The sequence below is a fragment of the Patella vulgata genome, chromosome 1, assembly GCF_932274485.2.
Source record: "Patella vulgata chromosome 1, xgPatVulg1.2, whole genome shotgun sequence".
NCBI classification, from domain to species: Eukaryota; Metazoa; Mollusca; class Gastropoda; family Patellidae; genus Patella; species Patella vulgata.
In genome coordinates this window covers 94,016,628-94,035,845 of record NC_065879.2, presented here as the reverse complement: position 1 = coordinate 94,035,845, position 19,218 = coordinate 94,016,628, and the positions used below count along the sequence as shown (strand labels likewise).

The 19,218-nt window shown below is 35.4% G+C and overlaps 2 protein-coding genes across 2 annotated transcripts; both read left to right on the top strand.

Moving 5' to 3' along the window:
• The first annotated feature begins 963 nt into the window (after positions 1 to 963).
• On the top strand, positions 964 to 4,966 carry LOC126818241 (zinc finger protein 664). The gene is made up of 2 exons (XM_050545551.2): positions 964 to 1,137; positions 2,441 to 4,966. Exons 1-2 carry the CDS (start codon positions 1,135 to 1,137, stop codon positions 3,620 to 3,622), a joined length of 1,185 nt encoding a protein of 394 aa, XP_050401508.1. The 5' UTR covers positions 964 to 1,134; the 3' UTR covers positions 3,623 to 4,966.
• Positions 4,967 to 8,984: 4,018 nt separating this feature from the next.
• On the top strand, positions 8,985 to 14,493 carry LOC126817223 (zinc finger protein 845). The gene is made up of 2 exons (XM_050544035.2): positions 8,985 to 9,146; positions 10,349 to 14,493. Exons 1-2 carry the CDS (start codon positions 9,144 to 9,146, stop codon positions 12,338 to 12,340), a joined length of 1,995 nt encoding a protein of 664 aa, XP_050399992.1. The 5' UTR covers positions 8,985 to 9,143; the 3' UTR covers positions 12,341 to 14,493.
• Positions 14,494 to 19,218: the final 4,725 nt, after the last annotated feature.

The window sequence follows — 19,218 nt, the reverse complement described above, 5'->3', positions numbered from 1 at the left end:
CGACAGGGGTTTTTGATCGTCTTAATGGGTGTAATTTTACCTTTTTTACGTTTTCTAGTATTCACCCGAGTTTGGTTACATGCTTTATTTTTATTGATAATACTTTTTCCAGGGAAACCTAAAGTACCACGTTGATGACATCCTTGTTTTCATTGGATGACTGATGGTTAAGGTCGCCACCAAAATCAAAATTAACAGGATGATAGTCGATCATAATTTTATTCTCCATCAACCATTACAACTGAACAATGATCGAGGGACGTGCGATACATACGTATGTTTTTGTTTACTTGAAACGTTGCATTAAGGGCATATTCTAGTGATGTCACAAGAAACATGCAATCATAAATCAGAGAAGCCTGGAGGCTATAGTGGAATATAATTACATGCAAACTTAATATGTTTATTCACTCAAAATGTAACTACTTCCTGTCATGCGTATGTGAAATAGCCTAAGGATCCAAAAGATCCAAAAAGTTCTTAATACTGCAGCCCGAATAGTAACAAGGACACATAAGTTTGATCACATCCAGAATGTGATAGTTTCTTTACATTGGCTACCTGCTGAGGCGCGAGTCAATGTCGCAATAATGCAGCTCCTCAATACTTATCTGGACTCTTATATGACTACAACCGTATTAGATCATTCGCTCTTAAAATAAACAGTCATTAGTTGTTCCAAGATATGATTTAAAGTCATATGGGTATAGGTCTTTCAGTTCAGCTGGTCCTAGATTATGGAACGAAATTCCACAACAGATCAAGAATCAACAAACTTTTAATCAATTTAAATCCACACTAAAGACTTTCCTGTTTCGACAGTTTTACCAGTAGGGCCATTACAATTATTATTAGTATTATGTGAGTCGTCTGTCTTCATAATTATGAATTATTCGTGTTGGATAGATCCACATCTTCTTTCAATATACAACTATAGCCAAATTGTTCCGGAAATGAACATCGGACAACAAAGAACCAGTTTTCTTCACGCGATACCCCATTTCTGTAGACGTTAAGCCCCACTGAAGACCCTTGTTTTGGTTTACCAGACGACTGACCTTGTTTTGATCCGTTAAATCAACTTGCATCTGTAGACCTCACCTGCAAATATCAACAAATGACAATAACATTAAAATGGTGAGTTTATTTTCGGATTGAATATTCGTAATCCGAATGGCGAATATCCCATAACGATAAGGAGAATTATTTGCCATCCGTTTGATACAATAAACCTAAAATTCTAGAAGATTATTTGTGTTTTTATTGAGAATACAGACCGAGAATCGAGAATTCCTTTTTAATTATCATGAGTTATTTAAAGTTATTGTCGATTACATGACATATCGGTCCTGCAACACTTTTCGTACTTACAACCTTTCAGACTGAAAAAAATATGGCATCGATGTTTTGGACTCGGTCCGTTGACATTTTGAACTTGGAAACTAAGTTGAAAGGAAAGGTTGAATACAACTATCAAATGAATTTATAATCAGCCAAAAACGATTTTATGAAAACAAGATGACGGTAAAATTTACCGTTCCCTTGAGCTGAGCGATATTTCGGTTTTCAATATAAAACAGTCACAGAAATACAAACCATGAAAAATACTGACTATAGTAATTATAATGTTTTGTTTAAATTAAAAATATTTACATATGAAGGAGGCACAAAAAACATAAAAAGAAGTTTGTGTTCTTTCGGCCGTGCATATTTTTATAGCTACGGGTACAATTGGATGTTGTTCATTGAACCTCGTTCATTTTTTCTCGTTCAAGTGTATACCTTCTTGAAAATGCATTATACAATACCATGATACTAAAACAAAAGTAATATGTCAAAAAGTGTTCATTAATTTAGTCAAATATTTGTTTTTCGGATCACAGACAGCCATCACACGTCAACGCTGAATGAATGATAATCAGTCTACCGGAACTCGCAATATAGTTGGCGTTATTTATATTTCTGCTTTATTAAAATTTATTTCAATCTGAATATCAAGGATTCCTTTGGAAAATCAAATATCGGTATAAACGATTCGTCAAGATGCATAGAAATTGAACAAAAAAAGGGATAATTCTAACGGGTGAAAATGTGAGGGAGAAGTCACGTGACGTAAACAAAGCTCCTTATCAGCATTGACAAGCTTCGTGGAAAACTCGTAAGTTTATTTAACAGTATTTATTCATAATGAAGCAATAAAATATCGTAAATAACATAAAAAGGAAAACATTTTATCAATATTTATGTTAAATATCATCCAGAAAAATCAAAACCGCGAGGTATGTTCGGTTTTTCGATATTTTTCTGAAGGCAGTATTTTTGACGGTTTTTATTTCTGTGACAGTTTTATATCGAAATACCAAAATATCGCCCAGCTCAACACCCTTGTCAAAATAAAATTACAGGATACTAATGATGTTATAACTTTTATATATTACAGGAACCTGATGATGTTATAAGTTTTCATCAGTGTGTTGTATGTGATGAAATTTTTGAACAACTTGATGATTTAGAAAGACACTACTATGTGCATGTTAAAGAAGAGAAAACTGATGATGTAGATGAATACTGTCATGTTACAGAAGAGAAAACTGATAATGTTGATGAATATTGTCATGTTAAAGAAGAGAAAATTGATGATGTAGATGAATATTGTCATGTTAAAGAAGAGAAAACTGATGATATAGATGAATATTGTCATGCTAAAGAAGAGAAAACTGATGATATAGTTGGATATTGGCATGATAAAGAAGAGAAAACTGATGATGTAGATGAATATTGTCATGTTAAAGAAGAGAAAACTGAAGATATTGAAACTGTTTATCAGTGTAATTTATGTGATGAAGAATTTAAATTAGAAACTGATTTAGAGAAACACTGTGAAATACATGTTAAAGAAGAGAATTCTGTTTTACAACATGATAAATGTGATATTTGTAATATGTCGTTTAGTAAGAATAGTGGTCTACAAGCACACATGGGAAGTCATACAGAAGAAAAACTTTTTTCTTGTGATGTTTGTAGTAAATCATTCCCACACAATAGTCTCCTTCATAGACATATTAGAAGTCACACAGGTGAAAAACCATATAAATGTGATGTTTGTAGTAAATCATTTACTCAGCGTAGTACTCTACGAACACACATGAGAATTCATACTGGTGAAAAACCTTTTATATGTGATATTTGTAATAAATCATTTACTGACCGCAGCGGTCTACAGAAACACATAAAGTGTCATGCGGGAGAAAGACACTTTACATGTGATGTTTGTGGTAAATCATTTACTAACAGTAGTCATCTACATAGACACATTAGAATACATACTGGGGATAAACCATTTAAATGTGATGTTTGTAGTAAATCATTTACTGATACTAGTGGCCTGCAGCGACATATGAGAATTCACACTGGTGATAAACCTTATAAATGTGATGTTTGTAGTAAATCATTTAATCAGAGTGCAGCTCTACTAACACATGTCAGAATTCATACAGGTGAAAGACCTTATAAATGTGATGTTTGTAGTAAATCATTTACTGATAGTAGTGGTCTGCAGCAACACCAGAGAACTCATACTGGAATGAAACGCACTCGGCAGATTCCGGTACACTACATCTAACCTCGGCTGTATGATAGTATTTGATATGTACCTACGCCCATACATTTGCGATGCGGTTACCGATTTACTTTAACAGGAAAACGTGTCACTTTTACAAAAAAGTCCAAAAATGGCGTCTTTTGTCGAGTGTATATAACTAAATGAGCAGAGATATTGTCTTAAGGCTGCTGGTTTGATATAACTCCCCAAACCCCATGCCAAACTTGACGTTTGTTGATATAATACACTCCCCACAGAAATCTCCACGGGCGCAGCCATTTTTCATCCGGGACCTTTAAAATAGTTCCAATATGGCGGAAATCGTCATACAGCCGAGATTAGATGCGTAGAATCTGTCGAGGTTTGCTGAATGGAGTGAAACCCATTCACATGTGATGTCTGTAGTAAATTGTAGCACAAAACAAAAATTTCCTCAATTCTGATTGGTCGAAAAGTGTGGTCAAATGGACAATAAACCCCTTCTAAATTATCAAGATGCATTACTGCGTATAAATATAACAGTGTACTGTTGTTTTTTTTAATTTATGTGCTCAAATGTCTTCCTCAACTCAAATCTTTATTGGTAAATATCTTCAAGAATTCTGCACACATGACTATCACCCCATTGTCAAAGATCGTTTTTTATGAAAACACATTTCTGAAATACATAAAACAGTAGAAAATCTGTCATAAATTAATTAAAACCGTTTTCAAGTATCCTAAATTATTTGTTACTAGGCAGTGACACTAAGGGCATTTTTGTTTTCTCTTTTGGTAGGCTAGCTTCACTCACCAATTTTTAGGACTTAATCAGGTGGAATTTTAAAATCACGCTTTGATCAAATTCTGACTGACATGATCTGCCTAATAATAAGTCATTAGTCACAAGAAATAGCTTTAAAATATAATGAGGGAGTCCAAAATAGTAGGCTGAACTGGGCCTAATAAAAAGGAATTCTATGCCCCAATTGACATTTGTTGACGACATGTCAGAACAGTATACATAGCAACTGCTAGAATCCTAGACATCACACAGTTTTATAGGGTATTTTTTAGGATGTAAGTATGAAAGGCAACTGTATAAACAAGAACTAGATACAGTCTGGAATTAAAATAATAATGTCTGAAAACTTACCAATGTTCTATTGATTCAAGCATGGTTAAATGGACAATAAACCCCCCGATAAATACGAAACAGGGGCATATTCATCTCCCGATTGTTTTCTGATACTAGTGGTCTGCAGCAACACAGGAGAAAAAACCTTTTAAATGTGATGTTTGTAGTAAATCATTCACCTGAAGAGACACACAAGAACACATGCAAGCACAAGTCCACAATAAACCATTTACAGTGTATTCCAATCTGATTAAAACACAGATCCCATTTCGTTTTGTTTTTTATAATTCAAAATTTCGTTTTACTTGTCTTTACTACACTAGAATTGTCATTTTTGTAAGTTTCACAAGAATACAATAAAATATTTTTCCCGCTGATGTGAGGCCATAATATTTAGTGTAGTTCATTCAATTTTGCATACTGATCAGTTAGCAAATTTTCCACACGAAAATTCAAGTTGGATGTGATATTAGCCGAGACGTCTAAAATTCAATTTGATGGTAAACGGATAGTTTTCTTGCAGATGTGGAGGGGGTGCGTGGGCATTGTATCAGAACGTCTGTCATTGAGTCAACTGGTGGGGTTTCTATTCCCTGGTTGTATGTGACAAGGAAGTAGGGTTGCCTGTCCAACCTCGTGGGTTTTCTCCCACTGCTAAAGACCCTTACGCGCAAGCGAATTATTGAAAAAATTTCAACCTTATGTGAGTCCCAAAATGACCTAGTTTGTGTCGAGTGGAAGTTAAACCCCATTCCTCTCTCCCTCTCTCTCTCCATTAATGTTCTGTTTTGGTTCAGAAAAAATCCAAAGACCATTAGTCTGAGTCTCCTAATACTACACCCCAACCAATAAGGGGTGCATCGGTTTTCATGGGTATAGCAAATTTAAGAGGTTAAACCCCCGCCCCCCAAAGGTACAGCCAAATCATAATCAAAATTAGTATTGGGGGGGGGGGTAGGGTAACGTTGTTGCATCTTTTCAAGGTGTCTCCTTACAACTGACTCTTTCTGCCTCCCACTTACCCTTTGTATTTATGTCCTGATGGGTCGATTGTGTCCTCTGTGTTTGTAAAGGGTAGGGAATCCACTGTGCACTCTGGTCTGACAGATGGGTTGTCGATGGCAGGGAACCCATCGTGTACTCTGGTCTGACTGTTGGGTTGTTTCCATAAAGGTTTTATAATGACTGCACGTTTTCAGTTCATTGCCAGTACGTGAATTGTAGTCAGTTTCCGTATGGAGATTTCCACTTATTAGAACAATTCTCGGAGTTACTTGATAGCCGTTTTCGTTCATCAACGTTGCAATTTTCGACCGTAACGTTTTGTGTGATCACTTTCCAGAATCAGAGCTTGGCTGCCTTTCTACCCATAAGCTGATTAAAAGTTTAGTCTCCGCTTCTCCCAAATCTTTTAGCAACATAAAAGTTCTTCTTCCGAACTCAACAATAATTAAATTTTGTAAATCATTATTGTACATTTCAATTGTATGATAAAGCAGTAAGATTTGAGAATTATCAGCCCACCTGTTGAGTTCGTTCGGTACATCCACCGGTCTATCATCTATCGGTACATCCACCGGTGTATCAACCAGTTATTTGGGTATAGTTGTTGAAGGTACAACCGCTACATACCGGAATCTATGCAGTTTTTCTTAATTATTTCAATCAGGAGAGGATCTATAAAATTAAATGTAAATATTTCCTTCAATTCAAATCAGTTTCACAAAACATAGACGGTTTATAGACAATTAACAATAATAAAATACGAGAGATAATAAAATTAGACACGAGAAAAGATTAAATTGTTCAAGAAAAATGAGTATTATGGTGTTTGCTATCCACATACACCTGTATGTAACATGTTCGTGAACATTTAAAACATAGGATATTATTTACAATATTTACAACAGATTTGCATTCGAGACTTTCACGCACAATCATACAGATAGCGGTATATACTATACACCGTGAACATACACACCCTTTCAAATCCTGTTACACTACGGTTTAAACCGTTACTGACTAGGACGGATGGTCCAGTGTTCAATACCAAAGGTATTCTCCATTATCTAATCTAAAAAAATAAAAAGACAACGCACTGTCTTTACCGTAGAAAATCGGTAAAGACAGTAAATATCATTACAAAATGAAATGAAATGGGGTTTAACGTCCTACTGTTCTGCTCCTATACTGGGCTAATGAAGATGGGAATACGCCATACGGTGTGCTATGAGGGAAATTTTGCCCGGGCAGCGGCACTATCGCCTACTCTTATATCGAATTCCAACTGCCAAGGGATCTTTTACGTGCATTCCAATGTATACACAGGACCTCGGTTTTTCGTATCATCCGAAGGACTAGACAGCTGTCCTTGTCAGGCCCTCCGTCCTGCATAACTGACAAGGGGGAACCACGCCTGAAATCCTGGATGAACTTTCTCGGCCAATGCAGGGATCCAAGTAATTAATTACATTGGCAATGTAATGGCCACAGCCCTGGATCCAACACCTGACCTCCAGGCTAGTGAGCCAACGTCTTACCCACTTAGCCACAGTGATCCCCCAAATATCATTACATAAAACCACCCCCCTTGTGCTCGGCATCAGAACCGGAACAAAATAATCATTCGGAACAATTGGGACAAATATATTCTTTACCCTCCCAATCAGAATCCAAGGCTATATTACCGCAATGATAATGAAACCAGTCGTCACATTGGTCGCAACAAATCATTGGTGTGCCATTATCCGGTTCTCTACAAATGCAATAAACTTCCGCATTCCCCGAAACAGTCGGGAGTGAAGCATCAGAATTCGATCTGCGACGGAAATTAATAATCCAGTTTGGCAACTCCCGATCTCAACAAAGCTTAATACGGTCATGATTTAAAACTGACTCATTTTTACGGGTTTTAACTCGAAAAAGATATGGAGTGATGACTTGCGTAATAATCCCGGGCCCTTTCCAAGATGGAGACAACTTCCTACTTTTACCCTTTTTACTAGCGGTATCTAAAATGTAAACGGCATCAGCTACTTCATATTTTCTAACATTTGAACGTAGATCGTAATCTCTCTTCATTCGTTCTTGGTTCGTTTTTAATCTTTCTCGAGCTAATCTATGCGTTTCAACCATAACTTTTTCTAATTTTCTGACATCACCAGCGTTGAAAAACGGGTGAGCGGAACATTAAGTCTGCAGGGTGATTTACTTCGAGACCTAGCATTAGTTTATTTGTTGTAAACCCAGTTTGTCGGTTCACACTTGACCTCAATGCGCTTGTGAGTTGCGATAGATATACATCCCAATCGCCCTGACCATCAATGTAACATTTCACTGCTTCTACTAATGATCGATTATAGCGGTCAGCCTGCCCGTTAGATGACTGGTGATAGGATGTCGTGCGAGTCTTGTAAAATCTTTATTATTTAAATCAACCACTAATACTATATAATCAACCTAACCAAATCCTAATCAAACTGACCCAAATAGATTGTGTCGAAACAATTCGGGTTGCGGGTGTCGAACCAGCTCGGTGTCAAAACAACTTGTTCCCTACACTAGACCATCGCCGAAATGTACATTGGCATCTTTCCAGTAACTAGAAAAGTAAAAAGGTAGATATTCCAATCCCGACACTAAATATTAGCAGACAAACTTGAAAAAGTTGAATTAAATTTACCGGTATACAATCTATTACTGTAACTGTATAAGAACTGTATTACACATAAATGACTTCACTAATTTTTGTAATTGTATGCTGCTCCTCGTGGGCGTTTTTATGCAATAAATTTACTATTACTATTACTATAAATTTACTATTAAGCATAATTTTGATAAATGGCTCCATTTTACTCCTTTTCAATTCTTTCTGTCATGATTATATCGCCTTTTAGTTGATGTTATATAGCTGGCAACATGCTACATGCAGTTTTCCAAAGGTTTTAAACTTTAAGATAAATAAATGCACTCACACTGCTGTTTTCTCGGCAATTGTCGACGCGTCGACCATATTTGTTCTTGCCTCACACAAGCTAACGAGGTAGTGTAGGATTTGATAATGGGAAAATGTTCGCGAACGCATTCCTGGCTGTTCAAAACCGACAAGAACCCGTTCTCTGCACCGAAACACTGTTTCAAATACACCCATGATGTGAGTGGTCTGTCTTCTTAAAATTATGAATTATTCGTGTTTGAGAGATCCACATCCTCTTTCAATATACAACTATTGCGCCAAATTGTTCCGGAAATGAACATGGTATAGCGAAGAAAGGCGGTTTTCTTTGTGCTATCTCCCATCAGACGAGTGACCTTGCTCTAAAGTGTTAAATCAACTTGTATCTCAGCTGTAACCATCAACAATTTATTTTTACCAGATAAGGGACCCTGATTTGAAGTGTTATATCAACAGTTGCTAACATCGCAATGGTGAGTTTATTTTGGGGCAACAAGTAACGTTCAGCGAATATTAATCATTATCATCTATATAAAAATATAGAAAAAACAATAAAAATGTTTTGTTATATTTGAAATATGGTTTATTAAGGGGAAATCTATTGGACCGCTTTAAGATTGTCATTTGAAGTAAGACACTGTTAACAGACATTTTCGTTCATCATAGTGAAGCTAAGATAGAGAAATAGACATTTTGTATAGATGGAAATACTCAAATAGCATACATGTGTGAGTAAAATGTTCTGTATTCTGTGGAATTTTGTATCTTACTAAACCAGAAAGGGAGCAGGTCGTTTCATCCCACTTATATCTAGTCGTTTCATCCCACAAATTAAAAAACAGGTATTACGTATTTTTATATGCCCACATTTTTATCTTATCACCCTAAGATCTTGGTTCCTTTCGATATTGGCATGTATCGGACTGTAACTTCATGGATTATGGCCCAATTGTACGAAATATCACATTTTTAACTTGTAAACACTGTAGAGGTCACAATTTTTATCCGATTTGGTTTAAACTTGAAAGTATGTTTATAACCAACAGATCTCAGTTCCTTTCGATATTCGCGCATATCAGACTATAACTTCCTGGATTATGGCCCCTGATTGTACGAAAAATCGCATTTTTAGCTTGTGGACCCCATAGAGTCACAATTTTACTGATTGAAAAAAAACGTGTGAATATATCACCGTTACACCCTAAGAATGGTTGAGTTCGAATTTCGTAAAAATCAGACCGAAACTGACGGAAACAAATGGCCGTCCCTTGCTTGCAAATAGTGTCAGAGTATTGCGTATCAGGGTTGTGGACCCTCTGGAGGTCACAATTTCATCTGATTTTGATGAAACTTGAAATGCATGTTTATAACCCACAGATCTTGGTTCTTTTCTATTTTCGTGCATATCGAATTGTAACTTACTGAAACAGGCCCTAGGATACAAATAATGTTATATATTGTAGGGGGACTAATGGTGCTATAAATTTTATATATTACAGGAAACTAATGATGTTATAACTTTTATTTATTACAGGAGACTAAATGATGTTATAACTTTTATATATTACAGGAAACTAATAATGTTATCACTTTTATATATTACAAGAAACTAATGATGTTATAACTTTTATATATTACAGGATACTAATGATGTTATAACTTTTATATATTACAGGATGTTAAAGAAGAGAAGTCTGATTTACAACATCGTAAATGTGACATTTGTAATATGTCGTTTAGTAAAAACAGTAGTGTACAGGTACACATGAGAAAACATACAGGTGAAAAACCTTATAAATGTGATGTTTGTTTTAAGTCATTTACACAGAAGGGTAATCTACAGACGCACATGAGAATTCATACAAGAGATAAACCTTTTAAATGTGATGTTTGTAGTAAATCATTTAGTCAGAAAGGACAACAACAGAGACACATGAGAATTCATACCGGTGAAAAACCTTATAAATGTGATGTTTGTAGTAAATCATTTATTGATAGTAGTACTCTACAGAGACACGTACGAATACATACTGGTGAAAAACCTTATAAATGTACTCTACAGAGACACATTAGAATTCATACTGGTGAAAAACCTTATAAATGTGATGTTTGTAGTAAATCCTTCAAAAATCATAGTCACCTACAATCACACATAAAATGTCATACAGGAGACAAATCTTTTAATTGCAATGTCTGTAGTAAATCATTCGCCAAGAATGGTAATCTGCAGATCCACAGGAGAATTCATACTGGTGAAAAACCATATAAATGTGATGTTTGTAGTAAATCATTTACTCATAGTAGTAGTCTACAAAAACACATGAGAATTCATACTGGTGAAAAACCTTATAAATGTAATGTTTGTAGTAAATCATTTACTGCTGGTAGTAGTCTAAAAACACACATGAGAATTCATACAGGTGAAAAACCTTATAAATGTGATGTTTGTAGTAAATCATTTACTACTAGTAGTCATCTACAGACACATAGGAGAATACATACAGGTGAAAAACCTTATAAATGTGATGTTTGTGGTAAATCATTTACCGCTAGTAGTAGTCTACAAACACACATCAGAATTCATACTGGTGACAAGCCTTATAAATGTGATGTTTGTAGTAAATCATTCACACATTGCAGTAGTCTACAGTCACACATGAGAATCCATATTGGTGAAAAAACATATAAATGTGATGTTTGTTTTAAGTCATTTACACAGAAGGGTAATCTACAGACGCACATAAGAATTCATACAAGAGATAAACCTTTTAAATGTGATGTTTGTAGTGAATCATTTAGTCAGAAAGGACAACAACAGAGACACATGAGAATTCATACCGGTGAAAAACCTTATAAATGTGATGTTTGTAGTAAATCATTTATTGATAGTAGTACTCTACAGAGACACGTACGAATACATACTGGTGAAAAACCTTATAAATGTACTCTACAGAGACACATTAGAATTCATACTGGTGAAAAACCTTATAAATGTGATGTTTGTAGTAAATCCTTCAAAAATCATAGTCACCTACAATCACACATAAAATGTCATACAGGAGACAAATCTTTTAATTGCAATGTCTGTAGTAAATCATTCGCCAAGAATGGTGATCTGCAGATCCACAGGAGAATTCATACTGGTGAAAAACCATATAAATGTGATGTTTGTAGTAAATCATTTACTCATAGTAGTAGTCTACAAAAACACATGAGAATTCATACTGGTGAAAAACCTTATAAATGTAATGTTTGTAGTAAATCATTTACTGCTGGTAGTAGTCTAAAAACACACATGAGAATTCATACAGGTGAAAAACCTTATAAATGTGATGTTTGTAGTAAATCATTTACTACTAGTAGTCATCTACAGACACATAGGAGAATACATACAGGTGAAAAACCTTATAAATGTGATGTTTGTGGTAAATCATTTACCGCTAGTAGTAGTCTACAAACACACATCAGAATTCATACTGGTGACAAGCCTTATAAATGTGATGTTTGTAGTAAATCATTCACACATTGCAGTAGTCTACAGTCACACATGAGAATCCATATTGGTGAAAAAACATATAAATGTGATGTTTGTAGTAAATCATTCTCAATTAGGGCTAACCTACAAAGACACATAAGAATTCATATTGGTGAAAAACCATATAAATAAGATGTTTGTTTAAAATCATTCACACAAGAAATATACAGTAGAAAAATCTTATCAATGTGATGTTTGATAAATCTTTTAGTCTGAGTGGTCATAAATGTGATATTTGTGGTCATCTACAAAAACACCAGAAATTACACTAATGGTATACAAAAAAAACCAAACCCAGCCACCGAATGTTTATTAGGAGTGTGTACTACTCTTCAACTGAATTAAATATGTGAACTGCTCCCAGAAAACCAGGCTCTTGGTCATTTTTATAAAAAATAGAGTTGGCATCATATTTGAATAGTCCACAGCCTAAGCTTTCCAAAAATGCAATTCTTTTTAAATTTGTCATATCATCTGGAGTAGAGTTTGGCTCATTCACAGCAACAAGAATGCATACAGTTTATACTTCTGTGTTCGTAGTACAAAATGAAGTTGTGCGGGTCACATATATTCCCATTTGTCAGTGAGGTCAAATGTAATGTTGGAGTAAATAGTTGTGACATAATGTAACACCAGTGTAACTCTTTTCCTAACTTTTGACCTCAAATAAAGTATTAAGCTGAAAAGGGAGATAATTACGGCTGTGGTAGAGTCTACTGACAACACTAGTGTTACTCAAAACAAATTTAAACATGGCTTCCACTTATTCTACTTGGATAATCAAAAAGTCCAATTTTGCCAAATTTGATTAGCAAATTTAAAAATTGATTAGCTGTTTTTTCAATTTCAACATAAAACACTTAAATAACAAAATAAATATTACTTTAAAGTAGCTAAGTCTCTAACTAAATATCATCCAATGTCTTCTACATTGAAAACACGAACTAATTGTCAATTTAAATTAACATTGATGTGATCTTACCGGGGAAAGAAGAGCTTCTGGTATCCAGTATTTAAGACAAAATAAACATTATACCATTGGTACATGAATCGTGTACCATGCATGTGTTTCAACGCCAGTTGTAAACAAGTGACTCGAAGAACAAATCTAGACATATTCCACTAGTCCTGTCAAATTCTGACGGCATATTCTTATCTGGAGAGCATGCGCAATAAATACTATCGGGGTAGACTGGAATAACCAGATGCTAGCGATTGTCATTCGATTGAAATTCCTGGCGTATTTCGCCGAAGATAACCGATTTGAAATTAGAATAAAAACGGAAACGATTGAATGTAAATCAGTTTATATACATTCATATTGCATTATTATATGCACTGCGACCCATTTTGTGTCAATGTCAAGGTCCCAAATATTAGCGATTTAGCTCCTTTAATAGATAACAAATGATTAGATTTCTTTCTTAGATTTTTTTAGCACTGCTATAGGTACATGTAGCTGTGACAGTTTGTGAATGCGATGTAGACTTTTGGTTAGGTCTTATGTCTGAAGCCAGTTCTTGGCAGTGGGTTCTGAAGCCCCACTCATTTTAATTGTTATGTCTGCTTTTTACTGTGTACTATTTTTTTCTGTTCAATCAGGCACAAGCGGATATCAACGAATAAACTAGACTCAAGCGATATAAACAATAATGGGGCTTTTTTTACTTTGATGTAAAAAAAGACTTGTAGGAGATTCTCTATATATCAGATTCAATATTTTTAAGATTTATTACCTCAAGGAGGTTTATTTTAGCCTTATTGGATATTAAATCTCTACAAATATGAAAGTTGTTTTAGTTAATTACTATTATGTAAACATACTACTGTATAAGGACTGTCATTGAGTCAACGTGCACGGTTTCGAATCCCTGGTTGTACGTGACAAGGAGTAGGGTCGCCTACTCGGTAATAAAACATGGTTCAATTATATTTCAATAATTCGCTTGCGTGTAGGGGTCTTTAGCAGTGGGAGGAAACCGAAGGACCCGAAGAAAATCCACAAGGTTGGACAGGCTAACAGCAATTTGACTGAATTTTTTAGCATATTCTGTTTTCATTATCCATTCTTTTAACTATTATAGCGAGAACTGTCTGTCAGCACTTTAAGGATTGTGTATATGTATTATGTCCTGCGTGTATTCATATTTCCACATACACATTTTTAAGATATTTCGTATGTACATTCCAATATTTTTCAGATATTTGTGTATTTAAGATATTCATGTATGCTAATTAAGATGTTTGTGTATTTCTGATGTTTGTGTATGCTAATTAAGATGTTTGTGTATTTCAGGTATTTGTGTATGCCAATTAAGACATTTGTGTAGTTCAGATATTTGTGTATTTTAATTAAGATGTTTGTGTATGCCAATCAAGATATTTGTGTATGCTAATTAAGATATTTGTGTATGCTAATTAAGATATTTGTGTATGCTACATGTAATTAAGATATTTGTGTAAGCGAATTAAGAATTGTGTTATATTTGTCAGGTATTTGTGAATGCTGATTAAGAATTATGTATATATGCCCTGTACTCATTTACATAAAACTAGCGGATGACCCGGTGCTGGACGGATTGTGCCAAAACCGAAGGGTCGCCTGTCCAACCCCGTGGGTTTTCTCCGGGTCCTCCGGTTTCCTCCCACTGCTGAAGACCCCTACGCGCAAGCGAATTATTGAAATAAAATTAAACCATGTGTTAGTCCCGAAATGACCTAGTTTGTGTCAATTGGATGTTAAACCCCATTTCTCTCTCTCTTTTCTCTGGGTCCTCCGGTTTCCTCCCACTGCTAAATACCCCTACGCGCAAGTGGATGTTAAACCCCATTTCTTTTTCAAGTACCTGACTTAATGGAAACAAACAAAATGAAATGGGGTTTAACATCCTACTGTTAGTGAAGAAGGGAGTACACTGGGCTAATGAAGAAGGGCAAACACCATACAGTGTGCTACGAGTGAAATTTTGCCCTGACAGTGGCACTATGGCCCACTCATACTGAATTCCGACTGTTAAGGGATCTTATATGTTCACCCTGGTTGTACGTGACAAGGAGTAGGGTCGCCTGTCCACCCTCATGGGTTTTCTCCGGGTCCTCCGGTTTCCTCCCACTGCTAAAGACCCCTACGTGCAAGCGAATTATGAAAATAAAATTAAAAAACCATATGTTAGTCCCGAAATGACCTAGTTTGTGTCGAGTGGACGTTAAACCCCATTTCTCTCTCTCTCTCTTATATGTTCACGCCTTAGTTTTCTTTCCCATCCGAATGACTAGACAGCTGTCCTTCTCAGGTCCTCCGTCATGCACTCGATGAACCTTCTCGGCCAATAATAGAAACAAACTTTGGTAATGAATTTAACGCTTACTGGACAGATGAAAGTGTAAAAAAAAACCTCTGATTCTGACAATGCTATACCAGGTTTAATTACTAACTGGGCCTTTCAATGCAACATCACACATTCAGTACATGTACTTTCCTCTGTTGGAAATTCTGGTGAAAAAACACCCTAATTTCTCCAAAGATGCAAGAACTCTTCTCGAAACTGTATCTACGACAAAGTACCGATTATTGATGGTTGTATCCATAACAACCTCGGTGTCGTTTTTAACACAAAAGCTAACTGAGAAGATCATATATTGTATTTAACGTCAAAAACCAACAAAGTGAAAAACTGTTTTTGATCCCACAAATATAGGTTAAAACGCAAAACCTTAGAAATTATCTACAAAGCATTTATTCTATCTATCTTTTAATATGCCGACATTTTATGGGATAACAAATCGTTTGAGCAAATTAGAAAAACTGCAAACCAGCCGTACCATCTTCGAAACAACAACTCTTTTAAAACCATACAATGTAAAACAAATTTTACCAAAAATCATTCTTAAGGAACAATCTGTCCCATTTCAAACACAAAATTCGGTTACAGTTTTCAAACCCTTGTAAACGCATTTTTTTTATCTTGGCAAAGGATCTTTTAAAGTGATACATTGTAAACTTCGCAAATTTCTAAAATTCTAATGCAGTAAGCAACAACCCTTTGTGTAGTTGTGGCGAATCTGTTGATATTTGCGATCATTTTATCTTTAAATGTAAATTATTTAGCACTCAAACATCAGCAACTAGGATTCTATCTTTAGAAAATTCCAAGCCATTGCTAAATGGGATCGATAATGCCCCTGCAAATCTAAATCATGCTGCTTTTGATAAACTGAAGGTTCATTGAGTTAACTCATCGGTTGAAAGGGTGGTCTCTTGTCACTTGATTACTTGATCTCTATGAAACCCCAATTTGACTTATTTTGCATCTCTGAACTTAGGGTGTTAAACTTAATGTTCATTACCTGGTGTTTTGTTATTATCAATAATAATTCCATCATTCTCTGGAAAACAGACTCATTTCTGGATTTTTCAACTGCCATTTCAAAAAAGTATTCATCTCCGTTTTGATGACTAAAGATACACTTTCACTTTTCGTTTTTGGTTCTTTGTATTTATTTAGCATTAATCTTCAATCTACTGCTTTTTAATATACTCTCACTTTCACCGATTAAAAATAACCACCATGTCAGGAAATAGCGATGTTCATAAGCATGATACCTATTTTCGTATCCTTAAAGATACATTATGCAAGATTTAGATAAAGAACTAGCCATTCTTGCTATAATAGTTCGAAAGTAGATGATGAATAATTTGAAAATGGCATTCAAATTACTCTTATTGCAAGCGAAGATATCAGCCTTTGAAGGTTTGACAAACGTGTGCAATAATTGCCACCACCGTACTGGTTGATCGAAGCTAAGTCTCGGTCCTCCATATTTGATTAAATCAAAGTATCGCTGAACCATTCTAATGTATTTAATATCGGAGAAATCTGATGCCATCGAGAGTTGATTAAGGCCTGGATCAGTTAATTAATGTCTAATTAATACTGTAGAAAACAATAGGCAGATTTAGCTCTTGCATAATGCATGGTCAAGACAATATGATTGAAATTTTATTGAGTGAAATATTGTTTAAAAAAATGTTTTACTGCATGCATTTCTATCAGAAACGAGATTTGCTACCTGATCCAGAACTGTCCTTGGATGGCAATGGCCTTCCAATTATGGATGAAACCAAATTTCTGGGTCTGAAATTTGATAAGAAATTATCATTTATCCCCCATATTAAAAGCCTCAACAAGAAATGTTATGGGTTATTGTGTATGGGTCTGTCCGTGAGTCTTATCTCAAAGAGCTCGACACTATACACAACCAAGGACTTAGAATCAGTTTATAGGAGCATTCCGAACATCTAAGGTCAAGACGCACGGGCCCTCATTGCACAACAGATGTGATAAACAGTACTGGCCTGCAGTATGCTACGAAAGCATATTTAATTTAACACCATATTTAGAGCATATCATCAGCAAGGCTAATGTTATTCCATCAATCGGTATTCACATACAACCCATTTTGTATTTCAAATACCGCTTTCATCACAGACGGGACTAACACATGCTTCAATTTTTGCAGTGGGAGAAAACGGGAGGACCCGGAGAAAACCACGAGGTTGGACTAGCGACCCAACTCCTTGTCACGTACAACCATGGAATAGAAACCATGCCAGTTGCCTCAATGTCAGACCTTGTCTGAGCACGGTTTCAATACAGATCGCTGCCCATGCGCTAAACCAACCTTGACCTTTTTCCCCCGCAAACTGTCAAAATGGCTGCTCAAACTAAATCAACCTTCATAATTGTTTTCATCCGGGTAATTTGCATAGCGACTGAAATTTACTTTTCTGTGACGAGTTCCATATTTGGCGTGCTTGACACGGTTCCGAGACCGGTTATTTTAGAGTCATGTAAACGGGTCAATTTCTTGAAATTTATCGGGGCTTTAGTTTTAAACAGTGAATTTTCAGTTAAATTGAAACAAGTGTTGATTGTGACAAAGTGTTTGATACATTATACAAGAGCTAAATCTGCCTATTGCACGTCTTTCTTTAGGCCTGAAATGTTATCTAAATTATTAATTAGACACTAATTAACTTATCAAGACCATAATCAACTCTCAATGTCAGCCCGAGCCTGCAATATTTGCTGGATTAGGATCTGATCTGCTGCTCAACGATGACTCATGAAATGTAATAATAATAATAATGTACATTTGTAGAGTGCCAAATCCATCCAAAAGGAAGCTCAAAACGAAATGAGACAATATTTATATGCACAGTGAATAGAAAGTCTAATTCTCGTAGCATTCTCGAAATAAGTGAGTCTTCAGCTGCGATTTGAAAGTAGTCAAAGTTTCACTGTTTCGGATTTTCAGTGGTAAACCATTCCACAATTTAGTAGTCTCGGTCACCCAGAACCTCCGAGTTTGGTTTTTAATGTGGTTGATTATCCAGTCTCTTTAGCCAAGTCAAGTAAGAGTTGCGCCCCCTTCCCACAATAAATCCCATAATTCTTGCATTAATATAAACAAACATGAATCGTGACGACAAATTAGGATTAATTTTAAAAGCATAGATATGTCGAATGAAGAGAGAAATTTTACAATAAAAAATTAAGAGTGTTAGATATTGAACTGGCATGCAATCAAATGGATTTTTTGAAATAACATTCTTAAATTAATTTCATGGGCGTAAACATCTTGTTTTAAGAGGAGTTACCTCCCTTTGAAGTTGTTTATGATAATGTAAAAGACCGGATTATTTTTCTGGATGATAGAGAGACTACAATTTAGGAGCAGCTACACTAAAACTCCTGTCACCAAAATGTTTCAGTTTTGAGTGTGAAACGACAAGAGTGTTCTGGTAATAAAATCTCAAGGACCGATTTGGTTGATATACTGTAAGTAGTTTTGATAAATAGCTGGGTGCAAGAGTTCGTTGACACTGGTATGTGAGGCACAGACCCTTAAAGTTGACGCGAGCTGGAATTGGGAACCAATGTAGGGATTTTAGAATAGGTGTTATGTGAGATGATGTTTTGGTTCGTGACATGATTCTGGCTGCTGTA